The sequence below is a fragment of the Nipponia nippon genome, unplaced genomic scaffold (genome assembly GCF_047370975.1).
Source record: "Nipponia nippon isolate SJK-2023a ecotype South Korea unplaced genomic scaffold, ASM4737097v1 scaffold_4, whole genome shotgun sequence".
Lineage (NCBI taxonomy): Eukaryota > Metazoa > Chordata > Aves > Pelecaniformes > Threskiornithidae > Nipponia > Nipponia nippon.
Window position 1 is genome coordinate 10,194,029 of NW_028262358.1, and position 24,238 is coordinate 10,218,266.

Below are 24,238 nucleotides of genomic sequence, written 5' to 3' on the forward strand. Positions count from 1 at the left end.
TTCAGAAAGCAAATCTTTCACCAAGTTCTTCTATGCTCTGGTCTAAGAGGAATTCCCTGAGCCAAAATTTGAAGAGTGGTATTTCAACCTGGATATGCACAGTGAAAAAAACTTAGGCTACATTTTCATTGCTTCTGAAACTGGGACTTGATCTAATTCAAGGGCTTGTCTACCTGGAGAGTGCGAAGAGCAAGGTCAGAGCACTTCCCTGGAAAGCTCCACTCAGCTGCTCTGTATTTCAGCATTCCCAGTTTTGCAGGGAAGGAAATATTGCTTGTTGACACAGAATAACATTTTCTTACTGCCTGCATAAAACTTAGTCCATAAAGATACTTTCAAGAAGTAAAAAGCAAGGAATTGTCGTCTTAATAATAATAATAATAATAATAATAATAATAATAATAATAATAATAATAATAATAATAATAATAAGTATTAGTATTAGTATTAGTATTAGTATTAGTATTAGTATTAGTATTAGTATTAGTATTAGTATTAGTATTGGTATTAGTATTAGTATTAGTATTAGTATTATTTAATTTTATTAATTTTTAATTATTATTGTTGAAGGGCTTTTCTAATTATAACAATTAAATGGTATTTAATCCTAAAGTCTGGCAAAGAATGACGAACTGCTTAAGTAATAACTCCTAAGTGTCTGTGTGCTGAAAGCTCTCACTTCCCTTGCTCAGATGATAACATGGTTTAATGACATCGTCTTGAAGAACTTTGGAGGCCTCCAAAATGGAGCATACATTTAGATGGATAACGAGAATTCCCATGGTTAGATGGGCTAAAATACATATATATATATATTTATATTTACGCCGTGCATCAGCCGAGCGGTTGGGACTTTATAAAGCAGAAGCTGCGGTGTTTTTAATCAAGAAATGCACTAAAATTCATCGATTATCAGCCTCACAATTTGCCTACCTAGGGGCTAGGGTGGTTGAGAGAAGCGAGGCAGGTAGGGCAGGCTGCAGTGATGTAAGGCCATAAAAAGTCCATTTGAAGCAGATTGGGGTCACGTCCATCGCGAGGCTGCAGCCTGCGCCGCCAAGGAGGTGGTTTTATGACACATTCCTCTGTCTCGCCTGCCTGGCCAGGGCTTTTCTGAGGGAGACATTCGTTAGTGCTGATGGGGTTGTGTCTAGTCCTCTTTGGTCAGAGGTGAACGGATGCATCGCTTGGCTGGTGACGAGGGCCAAGGACCTTGCCCTGCTCTAATACAGAAGATCCTTTGGCTGACTACACGTCTCCTCGCTTGGATGCCGAGAAAGGTCTGCTAAAAATAAAAAAAAAAAAACAGACATTTCTCACTCTCTCCATCCTCAGCTTCTTCATTGCAAGACCTTCCCAGCCCTCATGCTGGGAAAAACTCAGGGTGCCTCTCCCAAGGGAAGGCAAAAGCCCCCAGCTGCAGGGTGCTGCCAAGCTGTCTCAGCACACACAGCCATGCTGTGGCTGTAACCCCTCCCCCAAAAAAAAGAGACCAGCCTGAGCTGTAACCGCTCTGCCTCTTGCAGAGGAGGTGTGCCCGGGGCATGAGAACGTTTTGCCAAGGAAAAGAGCAGACCCTCCAGCACTCACATTATATAAACAAGATAAGGTGTCCTTCCAGCCCAGCCCCCAGGGCGTGTGGCCGGGGCAGGGGGAAGGAAGCTGGGAGGGGAGCCACAGCACAGCAGTCCCTGCTGGGCTTGGGAACAGGGAGGTTAAAAGGGCTCCTTCTTCCTCCCCAGGACAAAGATCTCCACCTCGGCTGTTCCCACTGTGTCCAGCAACTCGTTCAGACAATGGCTCTCTGCAAAGAACGTGTTGCGGAGCCTCAGGCTGTCACCTCCATGGGTCTGGAGGGACCTTCCTCTGCTCCAAAATGAGCCATCGCTATCTGCTGTCTCCTGGTGGAAACAACATGCTTCTTGCTGAACACCCTCCATCTCAGCAGGCTCAGCACCTATACCGATGGATGCCTACACGAGCCACACGGCTCTGCTTGGCAGAGAGATTTGGTAAAGCACCATAGCTCTGTCCCTGGGCAGGCATCAAGTAGGAGATATATGGCAATGATAGGAAAAGGGGGTTCTCCTATCATAAGGCTGAACCGCACATTTTGGTCACTCCCTGCCCACAATCCCAAAGCTGAGCTAAACACCACCACCAGCAGCTGCCTGAGCTGGTGGTTTGGTACTGGCCAGCTGAGGAGAGGAGGTCCCTTATGTCCTCCAGCTGCCGTGGGACAGTGCCCTCTGCTAGATGAGCACGGTGACACCGAAGGAGAGGTCACAGCTGCCACGTTCAACAGAGATGCAAGGACAGATGCTAAATGGAGCAGACCCCTTACCTTTCAAGGGGTGCCCAGGGAAGTGGTTGAGTCTCCATCCCTGGAGGTATTTAAAGAACGGATAGATACGGTGCTTGAAGACATGGTATAGATGGACTTGGCAGTGATAGGTTGACGGTTGGACTCGATGATCTTAAGGGTCTTTTCCAACCCTGGCGATTCTATGATTCTATGAATTTTGCCTCGTACCCTGTTCTGGTATGGGTGGGGACACCGATTCAGGAGAAGAGCTGGTCACATTTTCGCAAAAATCCCACAGCAAGCACTCACTGCCTTTCAGCATCATCCTATTGAAAGGCAAGTCCTGGCTCCAATTCAGTGGCCAAGCAACAACTCAAACTCAGCAGAAAGCTAAACTTGGGCCCAAACCTGGGCTCTGCCTCCTCAGCGTCTCTCTAATTACTGCCAAAAAGCATCAATGCAAGTAACAAACCACTAACAAGTTCCAATAAAGAAAACATTTTGTAAGAGGAGAAGAAGGTTAGTGGGAGGACTAATTTGCCAGGTAGGAGGTTTTAATGCCATCAGGGAAGATGTTGCTGATCCCTTCGTTAACAAGGCCTGTTGTTAATTCTGCTCTGGGCAAAAGGATTTTAAGATAAGGCAAAAAAACAGAGCAATCCAGCCAGAAAAGAGAATTTCGGTGGTGCTTTCCATTTCTGCTATAGTCTGGGTAGGGCTCACAGCAAATGAGTGAGCCAGCCCTACCCAGCCCACAAAAACTCACAGCTGAGTCTCACTCCCATGCTGGGACCCAAGGGTGTGTGAGAGCTCTGCCAGGCCAGCTTAATTGCCACATACCACCAAAAATACCCCATGGAAAGCAGCTGTGGGGTGTGTGTGTGGAAATCCTATTCACAGGGACTGTCAGAACAGCATTTTAGCAGAAACCAGGTCTGCTTTTTCATCACCGGCTTGATGCTCCCAGCAGCCAGTGGTGGCAACTCAAACCCTGGGCAGCAACCCATCTCAACGAGTCACAGGAAAAGAGAGAAAGCCACCAAGCATCCCCCATCAAAGGAGAAACTGAGGCACCCCAAGGTGGTTTGCCCTCCTGTCAGGCAGCATCATCCACCCCTGGCTCTGCATCACCCGAAAGTGCCCTTGGAAGCCGAAATCCCATTGACTTTCGGTTCAACTTGTGCTTGAACACATTAGGTACCCTGCAAGAATAAGGTGGTCGGGCTGAGTGACGATTAGCACATCAAAAGGCATTGAAAAGGGAAGTATGCTGTTAATTTACTTTGGTAAAAGACAGTGACAAACTGTGAGGGTTTTTGTCCTTTATCTCCATCCAGGACACCAGGGGGGGAAAGGGGTTTTTTTGAACACAGGAGGCTTGCAGGGGATTTCCCAGGCTTGGGAAAAAGTCTCTGGCTCAAGTTTGTGTTTCTGGTGTTGTGTGTTATCAGGAACTGAGTAGGAGCTGGCTAAATCCACCGTGGCTAGGTGCTGGCCAGCAGCAGGGATCAACGCACCTGCCTGCGCACGCTGCTCTTGTTTGATATCAGCAAATAGCTGAGCATTTTGGTAGCAAACTGATATTTATAGCTCTAAAAGCCACTATAGCTTCTATGAGTACTCGGCTCACGTTGGGCCTTACAATCTCTTTCATCCCCCAAAAGTAAGCTTCTGAGATTGCTAGCCCCATCTGAGCCTTGTTCGCCTCCACCCCCTTCCCATACGCACGTTTGCCCAAGCACTCGCTTTGATCTCTGCGCAACATGGACATCGTTCAGGAAAAGTTATTGGGTGAGTCATTGGGCTGGGATCTGCCATCGGCTCGTCCTCCTCCAGGTAGGCTGAGGAGCAAGCGGCACAAAAGCTACTCCAGGAGCTAAACTAGATTAGTCCCTGAAGAGCAAACCCCTTTATTGCTGCAGGGTCTTCAACATCTTCACCTGGGTTTGTCAGAATTGCCAAGCTGAAACTCAGCTGCTTGGCTTCTGCATTAAAGAAAGGGTCTGGGAATTAAGTTGAAGGGGTTAAGCTGTATGCAAACCGCTGCAGTATGGTGGATTTCAAAAAGCAGTCCTGTTGCTTAAAAATTTGCTTCTGCAAGCTAGACACAATAATTGGGGAGTGGGAGTGACAACCTAAACCTCATCTTGAACTGCCAGCTGGTGAATTCCCCATAAGCGGTATCTATCATTCCCTCCTGGAGAAGAAAACGTCCCCCACAAACCCAAAGAGCCAGAACTGCAGCAGAACCAGACCTGAAGTTAGGACTGAGAGGAGCAGATTCGTTTCTACCTCTCAAGTGGATGCAAGAGTTAACAAAGCAGTTTAAGCCTCCGTTCCTGCTAACTGTAATTGTTCTTTCTACGCAAATGCATTTATTTTCTCCAGGCATCGGTCCTGCAACCCACCGTTCAGGCGACTGGTCCGTTGACACATGGGGTTTAACAACTCTACCTTCACACCCTAAGAATTCCCGTTATCGAAAAGGCACAGTCTCTGACAGAAGTTACAGCTCGCAGAACATCTCAACATCTATTAGCATTGCTAAAGCCAGATCCATTCCTAACTTTGCAAATGTTAAATGCACTGGGTTTACTTCTGTGAACTCGATCCCAGATAGCGGGAAAATTATATTTAAATGTATAGTCGCTTGCGTCGAATGTCACATACAGATAAGCAGGACCTACACCTTCACAGTCTGGTTCTACCCTTGCAAACATGTTGCTGGAAAAAAAATTGGCTCCCGTGATTATGCATTACCTAGAAATTGAAATAGATTGAGTAGACTACAATAAATACGTGCCAGAAAAAATACAAAGAATGTGTGGGAATGCCTATACTTTATCTTAACCTTTCTCAGTAAAATAACTTCCTTATGGTGTAATCAAAAATGGGAAGCCAGCACCTAACTAAATTAAGTGCCGCAAACATTAATAATGGTTAAAATTCCTATTCAATTTATTTTTATACTGGATGATCTTCAAAGTTGTAGATTGAGAATTGCTGAAACCTTTTAGGGATTTGTTTCTCAAATCAGAATAGTTCAGAGAAGTAAACATTAGCTTCAATTTTTACATCTAAAAATCCTTAGCGAAAAGAAATAGATGTATTTTAAAAGAAAAAAAAATAAAAGAAAAACTTTAAAAGTTCCCCTGATAGTTACAGATGGTTTAATCTTTGGAACCTATTATGTGTTCATTTTCCCTTCAGCATTAATTATACATAATTACCACCACTTTACCCATACCCTTTCAAAAACGAAATCTGTTTACATTTTTCGCATACGTTATATAAATGCCCGATTTTTAATGCAGTTCTTCGAGAACCGGGGCTCCCATTTACCCTCTGAAGGAGCAGGGGAGCCAGTGCGCGGCAGAGCGGTTTTATTTAAGTTCCTTTAATATAGCTTAATTACTTTTAAACTCTGGAAACGATTAGGTTATCACCCTTTGAAGTGCGACAGACAAGTTGTGGTGCCGGGAGGCGAAGGCGCGGCGCTGCCCGCTCCTTGCGCGGCGCGCAGGGGCCGGCGCAGCCGGGGCGGGGGGGATGCGCTCGGCCGCGGCCGGCGGAGCCGGGGCTGCCCGGAGCTGCGGGGGAGAGCGGCTGAAGGCTGGGGGAATCGTAACTCACGTTCGGCTGAGAAGAGAGATTCTGGTTAAGGCTGAGAGCAGCGCTGCTGCTGTAAAAGATTGGGGAGGATTGTTCGCACTTTTCAACCTTATAATTTTACCCTGCGCGCAAACCGCGAAATTGTATGACTCTATTCTCTATTCTCCCTCTTCCCCCCCCCTTCCTTCTCTCTGTTTTCCCCCTCTCTCCCCGCCGTCGCAGCTCCCTGTCAGGTGGTTTTTTTCCCGGCCGTGCAGGGATCAAAGCGGCCGGGAGTAGAAGCGCTCATTGTGGGGCTGACACACGATCGCCCTGGGCAGGGGCGAGGGGCGGCAGCGGGTGCGGGGGCACCCCGGGGCCGCTCCCCCGGGCGCTTCCCCTCGCAAGGGGCCTTTCCCCAAGGGCTTGGGGGGGTTCTTTGTTATTTATTCCACCCCCCGCCGTGGGGCGGCTCTTTTCCCCCCTTGTTTCATCTCGGTGCCCTGCTCTGCGGGTGCTCCGGCGGGGGAGAAAAGCAAGGGAGGGGGCACCCCCCCACCCCGACCCCAAACCCTCCGCGCCCGGCAGCGGCTCCTTTATTTGCATGTCATGTTTATAACCTGGTGGAAACCAAGACTGATATTTGTGGTCGGGAGAAGATGACTTTCACCTCTCCGGATCACTCTCTTAAATAAAAAAGAATTGACCAGCGATGGGCGTAAGCATTTATCTTGAGTTTGCGGTCATTATCTTTATTATATAGCCTCGGCAATAAATAAATCTAGTAGTTACTACCCCACAATAAAACTGTAGTATATGGGACACCTTACTATTACTTTCTTAACAATCTGCCAGCTCTCCACCTCTAAATCTTCCCTGTCTGCCCGCCGGCCCGCACCGTCGCTCCTCGTCCGCAGGTGCGGAGCCTCCGCGCCGCTGCCTCCGCCCCCCCCGCCCTGCCCGCTCCTTTTCCCGCTGATCCCCACCCCAAAAAAAACACTGCCCCTCGGCCCCCGCAGGTGCCAGCCCTGCCCGCGGGCTGCCTCCGGCCCCGTGCTCCGGGTGGGCAGCCCCTGGGTGGGTGTCCCTCCGTGGGCATCCCCTCGGGGGGATCTCCCCGGGATGGCTGTCCCCTTACGGGCATCCCCCAGGTCAGTGTTCCCCCGTGGGTAACCCCCGGCTGGGTCTTCCCCGTGGGCAGCCCCCCCCGGGCATCCCCGCCTGAGCACCCACGGCCCCGTGGGGCGCAGCCCCGGCAGGTGGGACCCAACCCCTTTTGGGGATCACCCCCCACCCCGCTAATACACCGCCTCCCCGGCTTTCTACCCCCCCTCACCCCGTCCCGTGGGGTGCGGGAAAAGGGGGAGCCCACGGGGGTGCTCCCCTGCTCGGGGGCCGCTCCCTGACCACCCCTCTTTTTTTTTGGGTGGGGGGAGAAACCGCCCCAAAGCTGAGGCTCAGCAGCGAAGGGAAGCGCTGCCGCTGCGCCAGGCAGCCCTCACCTCCGCTCCCTGCCTCCCTCTGCCTCTCTGGGTCTTTTTTTTCCCTATTCCATAGGTAAATGTCCATGCAATAATATTTATTTACAGTCAGGATGCTGCGCGTATGTTTCTTTTAATTGTATTTTACCAGGGTGATTCCTTCTTGCTTTTAAAACAAGCGGCTTGGAAAAATATTCCCATTTGGGGCGAGGGGTAAAGGAGAGGAAAAGGGGAGGGGGGGCACTTTTATTTATACCTTTGACATTTAAAAGAGCATAATTAATTTGTCCTGCTTGCATTAACATTGTTGAGGAAGGTTTCAGAAAGCTAACCAGCAAAGGGAAGGGGGGAGGAAAAATAGAAGCTCGCCTAGAAAGCTTAGTATTTTTTTTTCTCTTTCAGATGTGTAATCAATCATTCGAGTAGGAGGCAGCAAAATTGTAAAGATTCGATAGATTAAAATGCAAATGAAAGGTAGAAAAAGAAACATTAACATGGCAATCAAAGATTTAATAATCGTAAATCACGGTGGGGTTTTTTTGTTGCAGCTGCAGTTTGTGTGTTTTTTATGTTTTAATCATGTTCGTTCTATAAATAAATAATTTCTGAAACGAGACTAATTTTTCACTATTTTAACCGTGGGCTATGGCACTAAATATTTTTTTTTTTTTAAGTATGGAACTCCAGATTGCAAACTATCAGACCAGAAAAGGGGGGGAAAAATAGCTAAGTTGGATTAGTTCACAGTTGAAATTTCAAGTGCAATGTCTTCGCCCCACTGCTTCGCGCTGCCGCCCGCTTTACTTTCCAATTGAAATCCTTATAAAGTTTATTTGGAAACGTGAATGTTTATGTAGAAGCAGACAACCGGCGTTGCCTTACAAGGCTAACGGTAGCGCCAGCCCTCATTCCTGCAGGAAATATAGAAAGATTAATATATATATATATATATATATATATATATATAGGGGGAAGAACACTATCACTTAGGCTGGAAGTGTATTACTTCCAAACTAAAGCGTTGCTAAATTTCCAAGGGGAAGGTTGAGGAGGGGGAAACCCGGGGGGAAAGCTGATCAAGGCGGGGAAGGAGCTGGAGAGGATTTGCTGGCTCCCCTCGCTTTAGCGCTGCGCGGTAAAGGGAGGCGCCGGGGCTGCCTGGGATGGCCGTGGCAAACTCGGCAGCTTTCTGCCCTGGCTGACGCAGGCTCGGCTTTGGGTCCCCCAAGTCCCGGGTTTGGGGGTGCACTAGCTCATCCTCTGCGCAAGTGGAGGGGGAAATAATTCTTTGAACGTTTGGGGGCTGCACATGGAGTTCATTTTGTGCGGCGAGGAGCGAGGGGAAGGAGTTAATCTTTACTTCGTTGGTAATCTTTATAGAGCAGGGGGAGAGAGAAGGGAGAGGGGAAAAAAACCCCGCCGGCTGCTCAGGTTTGGGGGTTTTTAGCAGCGCTGCCCTCTCTATAGAGCGCTCGGCGCCGCTTCGCCGCGGTGGAAAGAAACCGGTAAAGAGCAACTAAAGGCGGGAAAGGAGCCGCGTTCCTGCGCCCTCCTCCTCCTCCCCGCCGAGGGGGCCCGTCCCCGTCCTGCCCCCCCGCTCCCCCCGCCTCCCCCGGCCGCGCTCCCCGCCGCCGGGCCTTTCCCCGGGCCGGCCGCCCCTCCGCGCCGCGGGGCCCCGCGCATCCCCCGCGCATCCCCCGCGCATCCCCCGCGGCCGGGCTCGGCGGGGCAGCGGGGACGCTGCCGGGGAAGGGCCCCCGCGGAGGGGCCGCGGAGCCCCAGCGCAGCCCCCCCGCCGCCCTCCAGGCAGGTACCCGGCCAAACGCTCCGGGATGGGGGGGGGCGGACTGCACCGGGTGTTTTTCCCACCCAAATCGTATTAAACCCACTCGAATTTTTCCCTCGGTGGGGCCTTTTTTTTTTTTTTTTTTCTCCGCCCCCCCTCCCCAGTGGGGGTGTCCCAGAAGGACGGCCCCGCCCGGGAGATGCCCTGGCCCCGCACGCCGGCTGCCGGGGCCGCGCTCCGGGCGGTGCCCGGGACTTGTTGTCTGCCAGGCGGGGCCGGGGGGGCCCGGGGGGGCCCGGGGGGGCCGCCGCCTCCCGCAGACCCTGACCCCGGCATGCACGGCGCGGCTCCATTGATCATCCCGGCCCGCCACCCCCTCCCTTTATGAGATAATGCAATTACAAACATCAATAAGGAGCTGCGAGGGGAATCATTATGCGGTGACAGTGATAAATGACGGTGCAGAAATAGCATGCTTTTTTTTTTTTTTCCTAACAATCCAGGGGCTTTGGGGGCTGAGCACAGTCACCAAGGTAACAGATGACATCCAAAATGGCACCAAAGGAAAAAAAATGAACAGTCTTTCTTTCGCCTTTCACTCTTTTCCCCCTGCTCTTCCAAAAGAGTTAGTTGGGGCTTTAGAAGCAGCTGCCACACAGGCATGCAGTTATTTCCACACGCATTAAAGGGACGGGGAAGGTTTGCTGGCTGTCACACACAAAGCAGCAGCCCGGCCCGGAGTTGAGCAGCCACCTCCAGGCGGCACCTCGGCGGCAGCGCCCCGCCCCACGCGTGACCGCCTCCGCGCCGCGCCGCGCACCGCCCGCCCCTGCCCGCGGCCGCGGGCGGCCGCCTCCTCCCGGCGCTCCGAAAACGTTGCTTTGCTTCTATAGATATAGATATATATTTTATTAACCACCCGGGACGCATAGCAAGGTCAGGGGAGGGGATAAACAGTCTTCCACGCGGGTTCGGGACGCGCGGAGCGAGGCCCCGGCAGCGGGGAGTTTCCGCGCAACAGCGCCGGGGGTGGCAATATTCACCGCCTGGCCGAAAAGTGCCCTTTCTCAGCCCAAAAGTACCTGTGGCTGCGGGAGGCACGGCCGGGCCGGTGGGGCTGGCACCCCCCCACGCGAGCCCCTCTGCCCGGCGTGGGGCTCAGTCCTCCTCGCTGGGCTTGGCTGGGATTTGCTGCCCCCCCCCAAAAAAAACCCGCGTGGGGTGCGGGTGTCCACCCCAGGCGCGGGTCAGGCCCCGCGCAGCGATGCGCGCAAATAGCGCGCTGACGGGTCTGTAAAGCGTTGGGGAGCAACGCGGGGAGTAAAGCGTTGTGCCTGCCTTGCGCGGCACTGCGCGCATCCGGATCCGCGGGACGCTGCGCCCAGGGCGGGGCGCACAAAAAGAACAGGGGGAAGCGGAAAATTGGGGGTCCTCAAAAAAAAAGCGGGAGGGGGGAGAATAAAGCCTCGCCGGGGGTTGCACAAACTTTGGGCCGGCGGCGCGCAAGGCCCGCGGCGCTGCGCGGGCGACCGCGGAGCCCCCCCCGCGGCACTCTCCCGAGCCCCCAAGAGATGGCAGTCGAAGCCGGCTTTCCTCCTCCTCCTCCTCTTCCTCCTCCTCCTGCTCCTGCTCCTCCGCGGCGGGCAGCGGCAGGACAGCGGGGCGGCGAGCCGACCCCCCCGCCCGCTCCCCAGCTCCGCCGCCCGCGCAGCGCCGCGCAGCCCAGCGCGCAGCCCCCGGGGCCGGGGCGAGGCGCTGGGGCGCAGCCGGGCGGCCCCCCCCGACCCCCCCGGCGGCCTCCCCCGGTGCGGTGAAAGGAGGGTAGCTAGGAAACAGCGAGCGGCCCGAAAAGGCGGAATTTCCAACGTGTAAAATGTTCTTAACGGAGCCATTGAGAGAGTGCAATAAGGCGTGAGGGGGAACTAATCTCCCCATTTAAATGTTTGTGGCAATTTTATCTAAATGAATTTTAATGCTAAACGAGGGATAATTCCCTATTTGTAACCCGTTTACTTCTCTTTCCTGTGCCTCTGAAGCTGTCTAACATCATGCGATGAACAATAACAATAAAAATACTGTCAAGGCATATTCTTCATTTTGAATGTGTTATAATTACAGCTGATTAAATGTCTTGGGATATAATAGTGGGTTTGATTTGAAATTTGCCCCCCCCCCAAAAAAAAAAAAAAAGGTCCGATGGAGGAAGGTCTGTGCCCCGCTTCTCTGCGGCTGCGAGGAGGAAGGGACGCGTGTGCCCTCGCATGCAAGAGGGCGGTTTGTTTTTGTCTTTCAAGAAACATAAAAAAAACCCACAACAAAACAAAACAAAACAAAACAAAACACACCAAAAAAAAAAAAAAAGGCAAAAAGCGAGCCCCGTCCATTCACGTTTTGGCAGAAAAGTGTCATTATTCCGGGCTCACAAAGCGGGAGCCGGGATGTGCAGCCGCTTTGGCGGTACGGCGGCCCTTTAAAAAACAAGGGGGGAAAGGGAAAAAAAAGAAAACTCAGAGTTACAGAAAAAAAAAAAAAAAGAGGAGGGGGAGGAGATCCAGGCTGCGGGGGGAGAGGACCCCACTTTGGTGGCTTGCTTAATTCAGAAAGGTCTACGCTGCCTGCCCCCAGCCCTGCCTGCCCCCTGCCTTAGCCCTGCCTGCACTCCCGCCCAGCCCCGGCCGCAGCCGGGGGGACCCACGGGGGACCCGCGGGGGGACGCGGAGCCCGGGCCGGGGCGCGGGCAGCGGCGGCCGGTGGGCGCCGCTGGGCAGCTCCCCCCCAGCATCCCCGGAGACGGGCCCGCCGGGGGGTGCCGGCCGGCTGGGGAGCGGGTGGGGTGGGGGGGCATTGCATGCTTTTGCCTTAATTAAAATATTTGTGTATTTTTCCTACCCCCGGGAAACGATTTTTTAATCTAGCTGCGACTTTATTTAAAGAAAATGAGAAGGTACGGCAGCCTACGCGGGCGATTTGGTGCTGTTTAACTCACTGGCTGCGGTGCAGAAAGTACAGCTGTGCGAGGAAATTGGTTAATGAGGAGAGGACGGCCTGCACCAGCCTCCGCTCGCAGAGGTCCAGCAGCCCCTCGCACCAGCACGTCATTTACTTACAAACATCCATTGCAAATACGCAATGCTTTCCAAGTTTTATTTTCCTCCTTCCTTAATATGTTCAATTCCAGAAAGAAATGTAATGTGTCAGTGGCTCAAATAATTTGAACTGCGTATTAGAACTGTAATTTGGCGGGGGGAGGGGGGTAACACTATTTACAAATTTCTGTCCCGATAATGCCCTACGATATTACATTTATTAGCAGGCAACGGTTCCCGTCCTGACAATTTACAGTGCAAGTGCCGAGAAAGTTTCTTTATGCAGCATAGCATTACTTTTACATTCTTTAAATACGAAGCCGATATTTAAATAGCAAATGATCGGTACATCTCTGGAGCTAGCTGAATTTTGTAGCTGCTCGGCTCCCAGTTTGAGATAGAATGGCTACAAATACTGAAGGGGGGCAGGAAACAAATTTTGCAAGCAGTGGAGTCACCATGACAAAAAATAATTTGTTTTTATTTTAGATTCAGATTTCATTACTGCACTCAAACTACTACAACTGGGCTTTGAGTTATTATACAATCCAAACTGTTTCAATCAGAAACTCTAAGACTCAGTGTGCAATGATTATTATTAATAATAATTAGCTCCTTGGTTTCTTGATAGAAAAAGGCTATCAACAAGCATTTGTTTAACCACAACAAAAGTATAATTAGCTTATCCCACTTAGTAAATCTGTATGCATGCCAACTCATACCAAACTGCTACTTTTACAAAAAATTGCAATAATACAGATCATTTTTCCAGTCCTTTTTGCACAAAATTTATTTACAATGTATACATAAATGCTCCATGATGGGACTATGGAAAAAAAAAAAAAATGCACACATGACCGATGTCTTGCCCAGAAAGAAAGTCAACATATTAAAAATAAATCTTCAGTCCATGTTTCGAGCTGCATAAAACAGGAAGTGATGTACAAGGTGGTGGTTGCTGCATGGGGACAAGGATGCTCTGATGTGACAATTAGGCTTCAAATACACTGCCTTTCCGTTTCCATGCTTCCTCCTACCAGTCTCCTTAAGACACTGCCTGCAACAGCTGATTAATCATTGTTGATGACTGCAGTTTTTCCCATCCTTCCCGATTTACATCTGTTCAGGCCAATTCAAATATGGTGAGTAAATGAATTAGACATGCAAATTCACGCCCCAGGCTAGAAAGAGAGGGAGAGGGAGAGAGGGGGAGAAAGGGAGAGAAAGGGAAGAAAGACAGACAGAGAGAGAGGAGGAGAGAGGAGAGAGAGAGAGTGTGCATGGCTGAAATCCTAGGATAGAAGAAAGATTCTTCTGCCTGACATAGTTATTTTAATGCTCTAAAAATCCTGCAAATAAGCCCTTTCTGTCATTTGCAGGAAAAGTGTAAGGCTTCTTTTTTTTAATGTAAGGAGGCTTCTGGAGGAAGTGAAGAGCTATGGAAACAACACACATAGTGTGGAAAAATTTCACATTTTTTTTAAAAAATCTATAAGAAACAACGTAATATGGATAACAGTATAATAGCATTTTACAATATTTCACTCTTTGTTCTCTTAATGTCTTATATAGGTATTTAGCATGTCCCCAGAAGTTAATTTCGGTTGGTGTTTTCCTGCTTTTCAGGGTCCCTGTGAAGAATCGGAACGTCCCTTGGTCCAAAGTTGACGCCAAGAACTCCATAGTCATTGCAGAAAGACAATGTTTGAAATCTACCGTCGCTGCAGACAACGCGTATTTCCCTTAAGCTACTGAGCATGAATGTCCATCACTTGTCCGCTCACTGCCGGCTCGCCGGTATGAAGCATTGTGGGGCTTGATGCTGACATGGGCATTCCAGGGTGGGGTGGTCCTCCATGCATCATCATCGCTGGGTGGTGAGGGTGTCCAGGAATGTAGGTATGCATGGGGGGGCCATGACGCAGCTGAGCGGGATGGGGGGGCATCTGGGGTGGGGTATAGCTTGGCTGTCCCATATTCATACCCATTGGACTACCCCGAGACACATAATCCCCTGGCATACTTTGCAGCCCTGCGGAGAGAAAGAGGCGGCAGTGAGTGGTGGGGACCGGCTACCGACAGCGGGCCGTCAAGCTCCTCCGCTCGGGCCCGGGAAGGCTGGGCTCGAGCCAAAGGTGGGACATGGAGTCACGGGCACGTAAGTGCAGTTGCCTTTGTGCGATCGGAGCCTACGTATGGACCCACAATGACGGCAACGGGAATGATTCCCAGAGGTCAAAAAAACCTCCAGGAACATCCTCCCCCCTCCAAATGTAAAGTTTTGGGAGATAAAACCGCTTTCTGCTTTTACGGTTAGGAACGCATGCGGTGGAGATGCTTCCAGTCTGGAAGCGTGCCGGAGGCAGAGCCAGCCCAATGCCAACTAACGTCACACGGGGTGATGGCACCAAGCCGGGGAAGCCCTGCGAGGGCTCTCAGGTGGGATCCATCCCCCGTGGCCTTGCTCCAGCTACCCGCCTTCGTTTCCCTGCTTGTAAAAGCGTGCTGGGAATACAAGGCGGGGAATGTGTAGTAGTTAATGAGGGGCTCGGGAGGAGAGATGGGTTAAATCGGTGTCGAGGTTTATCAACAGTTATTTATCTAGCTCTCAAGCCCGATCACTTGGAATCTGTCCCAAGTATCTGTGCCATTCAAACAGACCCTACAGAGCAAGCACATACATCGCTGAACAAAGGCCTCATATGAAGCCGAAATTGATAGGATTACTAAGGACGATTGTTAAATGAAACCTGTATTTTTAAACACATAAGAAAAATATATATAATCAATAACAATTATCAATTAATTCTTTCCCCCTGCTCACTTCTGTCCGAAAAAATCAGACGCGCAACTCAGTCAACCTTTCAGTGGGTTTGGGAGAACAATAAGAAAAAAATTGGACCTAACACAATAAAACCTCCTGCTTTCCGTGGGCCTCTGCCTTCTGCTTGGATTGCTGTAGCTGATGGGAACTGACAGGTGTATTGTTTCGGAGAGCTATAAGCTCCATAATCATCAAGGGTGAAAGGCATACGCTATTGCTAAGTAGGTTCAATTGGCTTTAGTTCTAAGTAAGAGCGCGCTGTGAATGCGCCGAACACCTTGGAATCAGGTCTCAAGGCTCTAGCAATGAATAGCTGCTTAATCTAGCCTAAAGGAACAGTTTTGAACTAATGAAAATTGCTTATAAAATATACTGTACTCACAGCTCTTTAATCAAAAAAGATGATAATATTTTTTGTAATAACCTATTAATTTAATTGGTCACGAAGCATAAAATACATCATTTAAATTTAATTGACCCAGAAACTAAGAAACAATATTTAAATTAACTAAGCTAGAAATTTCCATGATGAGGTAATAAGGCTGTTGCATTCCCAAGCTGAGAGGAATGTTTTCACAGCTAATTGTTAAAACTCAGTTTTGACTCGCGCCCAGAGAAGACCACTACGAAATACACTTGGCCTCGGTAACTTCAAGCCCTATGTTAATATAGGCTGGGGGCACAACAAAGATGCTGAAAAAGCTGCGTTTAACTCCAGAAAGAAAGCGAAAGGAACAGAATCGGGCACCATTTAAACATGGTACCGGTGCCTCGGTGTTCAAAACTGCTTTACACTTTTTTTAAAAAAAAAAAAACAAAACCAAACCTAAAGTTTGTATAACGTATTTTCCCCTATAAAAAGACAAGAGAGGAAAAAAAAAAAAAACTGGGACAGTTTTTCTAGGCTTTCTTCGCAAGGCCTGCCACTGAAGATTGCATTAATGATCTCTATTTTTGTATACTGAATAAGTCAAATCCATTTGTCACACTGCAAGTGATGGCATACTTAATTTGGATATAGTCAATTAGCCTGGGCTAAGCTCCATAGCCTGCTGCGCACACCTCTATTTTGTATTCTCTCTTTTTCCTTTGCCACACGTAATCCCATTATGACGGACAGACAAAGAAATAAACTTGGGGGAAAAAAAAATAAATCAAAGTTTCGTCCATCGCCTTCCAAAACACAACTAAGTGAAGCTGCCGTTGGTTTTTTTTTTTTTTTTTTTTACCTACGAGAAGTCTCTGTTTGGCTTTTTTGGTGTCTTGCAGGTTAGCGGGAGAAATGTAACTCATGCATCAACTGCGGTTAGACAGATTTATGACACTTTGGGGACATGCTCTTTCCTCTCCCTGCGCTGCTGCAGACCGCTTACATTTTGCAAATCAGTCTGTTGCCAAGACGACGGGCTCCCCCACCTCCCCGGCTGCTTCTTGTTTTGTCATGTGCTCGGGGATGGATAATAGCATCAATGTATGGCGGCGTCAATGTACGGCGGCGTCAATGTACGGCGCGCGCGCACACGGGGGGTTTGGGAGCTTGGAAAGCTTGAGCTGAACCGGAGGGAAAGAAACCCGAAGGAGCCCAGGCGTAGGATGGATGGATGGAAAGGAAGAAACAAGCATGAGGCTATGGGCAGGGAGAACATAGGGAAATGCAAGGAGACAAATATCCCTCGGACAAAGTGAGAACAAAGACCCCGTTTGTACTTACTTCCCCCTGGCTTTGCCATTGGTTACCTAGGTGAAGGTTACATGTAGTGCCACTGCCCCTCCATGCCCATATTCATGCCCATTCCACTCATAGGTCCTAGAGGGAGATAAAAATCCAAGAAGATGCCAGAGAATGAGCAAAGTCAACGGATAGTGCCAAAAGCCCCTTTCCAAAACACAGCACGGCAGAGGGTTCAGGACCACTCGAGTGAGAAGATGCCTGGTTTCCCTCGGCGGTGGTGAAGGCAGGCAGAAGACAGGCGAGGCAAGGCAGGCAGCTGGGACGACGGCGGAGGGCGGAGGTGCGGTTACCTGCAGTGGCACGACCGAGATCACCCATCGGTGGGCGATGCTCTCCTGGGGGCTTACCTGGCGCTCGGATGCCCATGTGCTGCTGGCCGTCCATCACGAAACCTCCCATCGGCTGCCCGTCGGGGTTATAGGGTGTTCCTTGACTTACTGGAAAAGCGCAGAACATTGCTTTTTAGCAACAGCCAAAAGGGTCACCTAGTCTCATGGCGTCAAGACACAACCCCCCCACCCACAGGCTACGTGAGACGGCTATCAATGCCGGCTCTAAAAAGAGGGAAAAACATCTACTGTTCGAATTTAGCGGCCAGGCTAACAAGCTTGCTTAGTTTTGGCTTAATTTCCCACTGCAAGTTTGGAAATGAAGTCAGCGATCCGAAATCTCGAGACACGAGGAGCCCCGGCTCCAGCTGCTGCCGCTGCTGACGTCAATGCAAAGACCTGTATAGGAGCCGGATTTTATGGCTGGAATAGTCACACTGAAATCGCAGTGTGTTAAATTACGCCTCTGTGCCTTTCTAAGAGCAAGACCTGAACACATCTGTGCCAGATATTTACCTCTAATAACAAAATAATCGAATGTACTCAAAGAGGAAGCGTAGCCCAAAGGCATCTTGGACAACGACGGATTTGGATAGTTTGGCAGCGAGACTCGGAAAACAAACCCAACTGGGAGTAACAGGCTGTTCCTCGATGGTAAATACCCACACAAAGCTGTGAGCCAAGACCCCAGACACAACCGTCACGAGAAAACTTAAGATTTTAAAAGAAAAAAAAAAAATCCCCCCCCATAAACCCCAAACACACAGTGATCCCAAAAGACAGCTACTAAAAAGACGAGACAAGGGACAAAAGGACCCTATACAAGTACCGCTACCTGAACTCAAGGTTTTAACTGTACATTAAACGCTGGCTTCAGAAGTAAGCTGCCTTGGGTTATTAAAGCACATAAAGCTCTACCTCATTGAATGTCTTTGAACTTTACTGAGTCCCACAAGCGATTCTGACCCCTTTGCCCTTTTGACAGGTAATAAAGTTTACAGCAATTCCACACCAAGCCATGCACCAGGGAGTGGTCACAGGAGCAGAAGGAGCTGGGAAGGAAAACTCAAAACAATGACTAAAAAAATAAAAATAACTTTAATTCCGAACATGTACGGAAAGTCCGGTCACGGAACGGATCATTTTAGTTTCTTTTTTTGAATTTTCAATGTCTTTTTTCCCCCTAAATATTTTAATCATGTTAAAATGATTACGGTTGTAATGAAACAAAGCTGGTTGTATTTTAATTGTCCATCACTCCCAGCATTCATTTCTCATTTATTTACCAGGTAATGGACCTCCCGGTGAATGGCTTGAGGATGGTTTTCGCCTGCGTGACTTGAATACAGTTACTATTGGGGACTTGCCTGCTCGATTGGACTGGTCTATCATGGGCTGAACTATTCTTCTTCTAGCATTAATAAACCTGCAAGAAAAAAGAGGAAAGCAAATGGTTATGGAAGGGACGACTTCCACCCATCCCCAAGCCCCCTCGCCCTGCTGCGGTCCTCTCCGCCGGGCTGCGTGCGGATGCAAATACTGCAAAAGCTCTAACCCCGATGACCTTTGAGAGTACGAGCTTGGGGTTTCCGAGCTGATTTATGTTTGCCTGCTTTTTACCACAGTCGGACACTTCCATTTCATCTTTTCATGGGGGAATTAGCGGAGTTTTCAGGAAACAATACCAGCAACGCTCTTCTCAATTCAGAACGGGGCACAAAAAAAGCGGGTGAAGCCAGCGAGATGCTCGTGAGGGCATCTGCTACCTCCCCCTCATTAGTGCCATTTCTGCCTTATGTCCTCTGACTTCTTTTTTCAATTTTTTTTATCAAAACCTGCCCCTACCTCTTGCAAACCTAATTCCCTTTTAATGCCCACTATTAAGATAATGAACTGTGATGGCAGAACCCCATCAAATGAGGGAACGTCTGGAGTTTTATCACCGCTAAGTCACACTGCTGGGGACTTCAGAGCCATGCATTCCTCCTAGCCATTTCTTGGTGGGTTTTTTCCCCCCCTCTCTCTTTATGCAAAGTCTGAGGGGTCAAGGCGAGGTCATAGCTTTACAGTAATTGAATTTATAATCCTGTTTTCTCCAGCTAGGCCTGACCATTTACAGCAAACATCTTGTTAAACTGTAATTACTGGACTACTGAAAATTCCCCCTGAACAATGAAAAGCAGATCTTTGGAAATAAAAAAAAAAGGTACAGTCATTTTTAAAAATAGCCCTCTGCAACTGTACTCCTTGTGTTTTTGTAGCTCTTCGCCTCAGTTAGTCTTGCAATGCTTATTTGGGAAAGGGATATTCAAAACAATTTGGAGCAAAACAGAAGGAGGAGAGGGATCACCAGCGCCCCGGTCTCCTCTGCGGGCAGTCCTCATGGCGCTGAAATTAGGAGGCTCGAAACCATGGCTGGGAACCTGTCTGAAGAGCGTCAGAAGGACTTCTCTTGTGGTTTCGCACATCAGAAAACTTAGTTAAAAACCATTTGAAAAACATCTCCATCGAGATTTAATCGTGGCAAAGCCTCATAACCAGACTTTACATTCTTTACAAGGGAGAAAAAGAATAATAAAAACGTTTATGCCACAATATTTACTACTAAAGGAAGAAGCGTGAGCGTGGGTAAAACCACACTACACTCGCAAAACACAATGGGAAAGTCCACGAAGGGCTACTTGGTGCTTGTTTTTGTTGCCTTTGCTTGGGGTGGCTTAGCAGGAGCTCTCCTACCTCAGAGATAAAGCCACTAGGACCTTCCCGCGGGAAGCCGCTCTGCCCACCCATTCCCCTACACCGGCGGGAAGAAGAATTACAACTGACTGTCCTGTGCTGTTTGTTTTGCCCTCATCAAAGACCAGCACAGCGGTTTCAGTCTCCTCCTATCTCCCGTTCCCGACTGACTCCCATCACCCAAACTCCTGCAAAAACTAATCAAGATGTTGAGTCTTCATCAGACCTGTCTCAACAAAATGGGCTCAAAGGCACCAATTCTGGGTGCAGATCTGGAAACCTTACACCTGAACTAGATCATGTTTTGTCAGCAACAGTATTGGATCAATTTTTCTACACATTTCCAATAAAAAAAACCTCTCAACTCCAGCAAATGGTGTTGCAAATCAGTTTATCATTATCTGGTACAAACCATGAAAATTAGAATCATGTGAGCAGAAGGTTAGACTAATTCTCCTTTCTCATTATAAGCACAGGTGTAGCACAAACACCATGTGAAATAAGCAATTAAAAAAATCTGCTTTTTTTCCCCCATTAGCTGCCTTAGCTCCATGACCAATTAGAAAATTGTTTAATATCTGTAATCTGCATTTGCAGAAAGCAATTTTCATAGTAACTCTCCTAAGTAAAACAACAACACAACCCCCCAGTGCCCCAGCCATTTCTTTCTGCAAGCCTGGCAGGCTCTTGCTGTGTTTACTCCATGCTTCTCCTGCCTGACTGCCAGGACCTGTTCCTGCGGCAGCAGGGGAGGATTTTTGGTAGCCGTGAGATTGGCTGGTCACCGAAACCTTCACTTGCCAAAAGCTTTTACCCCAAAGAAACCCTGAGCAACATTAAGCACGCACACCCCGACTTCACAGCCTTATCTTCCTTCTCCTTCAAACTACAAGCGCTTTTAATAAGAAGGGGGGCTCAATAATAAACTATATAGCTAGAATAATAAACTATATAGCTAGAGTATACCAATAATTATCCACAAAACGTGCCTGCAGTAAAACATATTCTCACCTGTTTGCCCCACGCTATCGCTCGGGATATCTGCTTTAAGAACATTTTACACACAGGTACTTAACAGTTATCTTCTTCCTACGCATTCGTGTAAGTATTTTCTATAAGTAGCAATTCTGCCAAACAGCCCAGTGTTTGGATGTCTTCGGGGGGAATTCAGACGCAAGAACATTTTCCTTCTGGGCAAAGTAATAAAATGACATTCTCGCTCCTCCCACTAGAAGTCAAACAGAGGTCAGCTCCCCATCCTTGTATCTGTTTAAATAAACTGGTCCAGCTGTTTGTTTCCAGGATGCCCTTTAACCTTCTGTCCCATCCTCCCTGCCTTTGTAACAGAACGCTTTACTTTGCATTATAGTAGACTCCAAACCACTATGCATTAAAAAAAAAAAAAGAAAGTATTCACTTTCAAGTTTCTTCCTGCATCCCAAACCTGGAATTAGTAAGAACCCATCAGATTAAAACTATTAATGTGGCTTGCCTTGAGAGAGCACAATGCAGCGCTGTTACGTTTATAACTCACATTTGAGAACTCTTTGCAAGCAAAATTGCAAATTAGCTGTAGCTGCAGAAATATACAGGCATGGGGATAATTTCTTCATACTCTCTGTTTTTTCCTTTGATAGAAGGGCCAAGATCTTTTGATCACTCTTTGAATTTCCAAAGTGCCAGGCTGATGCAACACCAGCAAAAATGGTGGAACAGAAAAGCTAACAGGAAAAATCCCACTGCCGCTTTTCCCCTATGTTCACATTCACCTATCTTAAGAGAAAGAAACCCTAAATCACTCTAATTTTTAAAAGTTCAGAGGAATCAGGACCTAAAAAAGATATTTGCGTATTAAGTGCTAGTCAAATGGAGTATTGTCAAAATACGACTCAGCATAAAACTTAATGATTAAGACAGCCGCATAACCTTACTCGTGTGAGTAAAGACCTGCACAGGCTCAAAGGCTTGCATAAAGTATTTTTCCCCATACCAGTGCTCTATGCATCAGCACCTTTGCTCCGATGTGGAAGGGGTTTTTTGGTTTGTTTTTTTTTCCCCGAAGAACAGAATCAATAGCGGCACAAACAACACGAGATCCCTCAGTGTACAAGTTGTACCCATCTCCCTGCCCAAGGAGAGCCGAGAACTCTGCAAAACAATGCTTTGGGTTGCTTTTTTTCTTTTTTTTCCTTTTTTTTTTTTTTAAGGGGAAGGATCTGGCATGGAGGAAACGTTTGAACAGTTGGGCAAACACAGAAGTTTAAAGTATTTATTATTTTTTTCGAGTTAACTTTTCCTTGCCCTTTTGGATACATGAGATTGCGCTTTCCGCCGTGTCCCAAAAAGCAAGAAAAACCCAGCTATTCCACCTGCATAACCCTAAAGAGGAGGAGGAAACCCTCTTTTCTCCAATTTGCATTTTACTAGGATGTTTTCTCTTAGGCTTCTCGCCCGGGGTCTGTCTCCAGAGGTCACTGGCAGTCTCCCCGGTTGGTGCATCGCTGGTCCCACGGGTGAGATCCAGCCCTGGCCCTGGGGATGCAGCAATCCGCCTCTGCACTCTGACCTTCAGCTTGGCCGCCCTCGCTGCCACGCACAAGTTTTGTTTCTTCTCAGCGAGAGGCGGCATGGCTGGTGATGACAAAAGACTTATTTTAGTTGGAAATTGGCTACAATAATAGCAGCCAGAGAGCAAGGATTTTCAGAGGGTCACCAAACCCTCCAAAAGGCACAGTTCGCTAAGGCTCAGGTTACAGCCCGAGTGACATTTTCTGCACAGATCTGTTCTTTCTCCCTTCCTCTTGTATTTTACTTCTGTTGAGTGAATAAAACAAGACCTTCCTCCGCTGTCACGAATTTCCAAAGTCACCTTTGCTCAAGAATCGACAGAGCGATTGTGGGGACTTCCAATTTGCAGTCTTTGAATGAAATTTTCCAGGACCAGCTGTCTGAAAGGAGATGCTGAGACTTAGTGATATATTGAATTTTTCTCTCCCCCTCAGCCCTCCCAAATTAGGAGGGTTTCACACCATTACTGACTTTTGATACTCAGAATTGCAGGCTGCTCCCTCTCAATATTGTCCCAAAGTGCCACACATGACGGCAAGCCAGAAGTCTGTGTATCAACAGCGGTGCCAAGAAATTCCCAAAAATCCCTCTGCCTCATTTTCTCCTTGAGCTCCTTCTAGCAAACCAGGCATAAGGACGATGAGAAAGCCCACAGTACCTACAAACCCCAGTGCTAACATCTCTCTTGCCCCTCCGAAAAAAATAGTATCCCTCTTGACAACAAACAAATCATCATTTTTTTATAACATGCCAAAGTAACCAGAGCCCTTCAAACCGGCAAATAATTCACTTGTAAAACCAGCCGTACTCTTTTCTACATACTGGGATTCTTCATTTATAGAGCAGTGAAACAACCTTCTCTATTCAGCACTTAATTCCTCAACGCTTAACAGGTTTATCTCTAATAAAAACAATTTAAATGGAAAGTGTGCTATAAACCGGGATTATTACACTTCAGTAACTGCTTCATTCCTTATTTTAACATATTTTCATTTTTTCCTGTGTATTTGTTTTCCAGAGCTTTTTAAGGGAGTCAGTTAAAGAAAAGAAAAAGGACCCCTAGAAATTATTTCACCAAACACTTTCAAATGTTTTAAAAACAGCCTTAAAAATAGCAAGCTCACTCTGTAATTATGAACAGAAAAAATAACTGCAGACTTTCGAATGGTAATCACATCTCCCCATCCCTAAAATGAGAAATAAATGTTAAAAGAGTGCTTACTGCCGTTATTAGAAAGTTCTGATCCTGAAGTCAGTTAGTGAGCTTAATGACCCGTAACTACCAGTCATTAGCAATCCATGCTCTCTGTACTCCCTTTATTTGTAAAGAAAAAAAAAATCCAAGACACTCAAGAAACTTTGTTCAATTTAAAGTCAAACCTTATGAAGTCATGTTTGGCAACTTTTCTTGCTTTCTCCTCCTCCTCCTCCTCCTCCTCCGAACTGAAGACAGTTCAGGACTGCAATACATCATTTACAACACTAAATGGAGGTAGGGAGGGAAGAGAGCACACGGGCTGCTAACCGCCCACTCCAGACACGTAATATTGGAATATACTCCAAACGCAGCAAGTCCATCCATCAGGAGGATCAGGAAGGTCTCCGGAAAGCTCTCCTCTCCCTCCCACCTCCGCTGGCAGCACCAGCACCAGGGACTGTATAGAGGGCTGGGGGTGTCGCAAGACAATATTGAAGAGCGAACAAATAAAATACTATGCAAAAACTAGTGATGAAAAAGCACTAATTAGCTGACAAATTTGATGTAAAGCACTAATGAAAGCCATGTGTGGTTCTGCAATT

At 48.1% G+C, this 24,238-nt stretch overlaps 1 protein-coding gene across 8 annotated transcripts in view; it reads right to left on the minus strand.

Moving 5' to 3' along the window:
- Positions 1-12,703: 12,703 nt before the first annotated feature.
- The window catches only part of MEIS1 (Meis homeobox 1), a 234,056-nt gene continuing 222,521 nt past the window's right edge, over positions 12,704-24,238 (minus strand). For 6 of the 8 annotated variants that reach the window (XM_087775860.1, XM_087775864.1, XM_087775859.1 and 3 more), the window contains 3 exons: positions 18,502-18,560; positions 17,153-17,242; positions 12,704-14,281 (listed from right to left, as the gene is read on the minus strand). In XM_087775860.1, coding sequence (XP_087631986.1) covers positions 13,998-14,281; positions 17,153-17,242; positions 18,502-18,560 — 433 coding nt within the window. In that variant the 3' untranslated portion in view covers positions 12,704-13,997. Of the gene's footprint in view, positions 14,282-16,784; positions 16,881-17,152; positions 17,243-18,501; positions 18,561-24,238 lie in introns of all 8 variants that reach the window. The other 2 variants (XM_087775865.1, XM_087775866.1) reach the window with 1 other exon arrangement.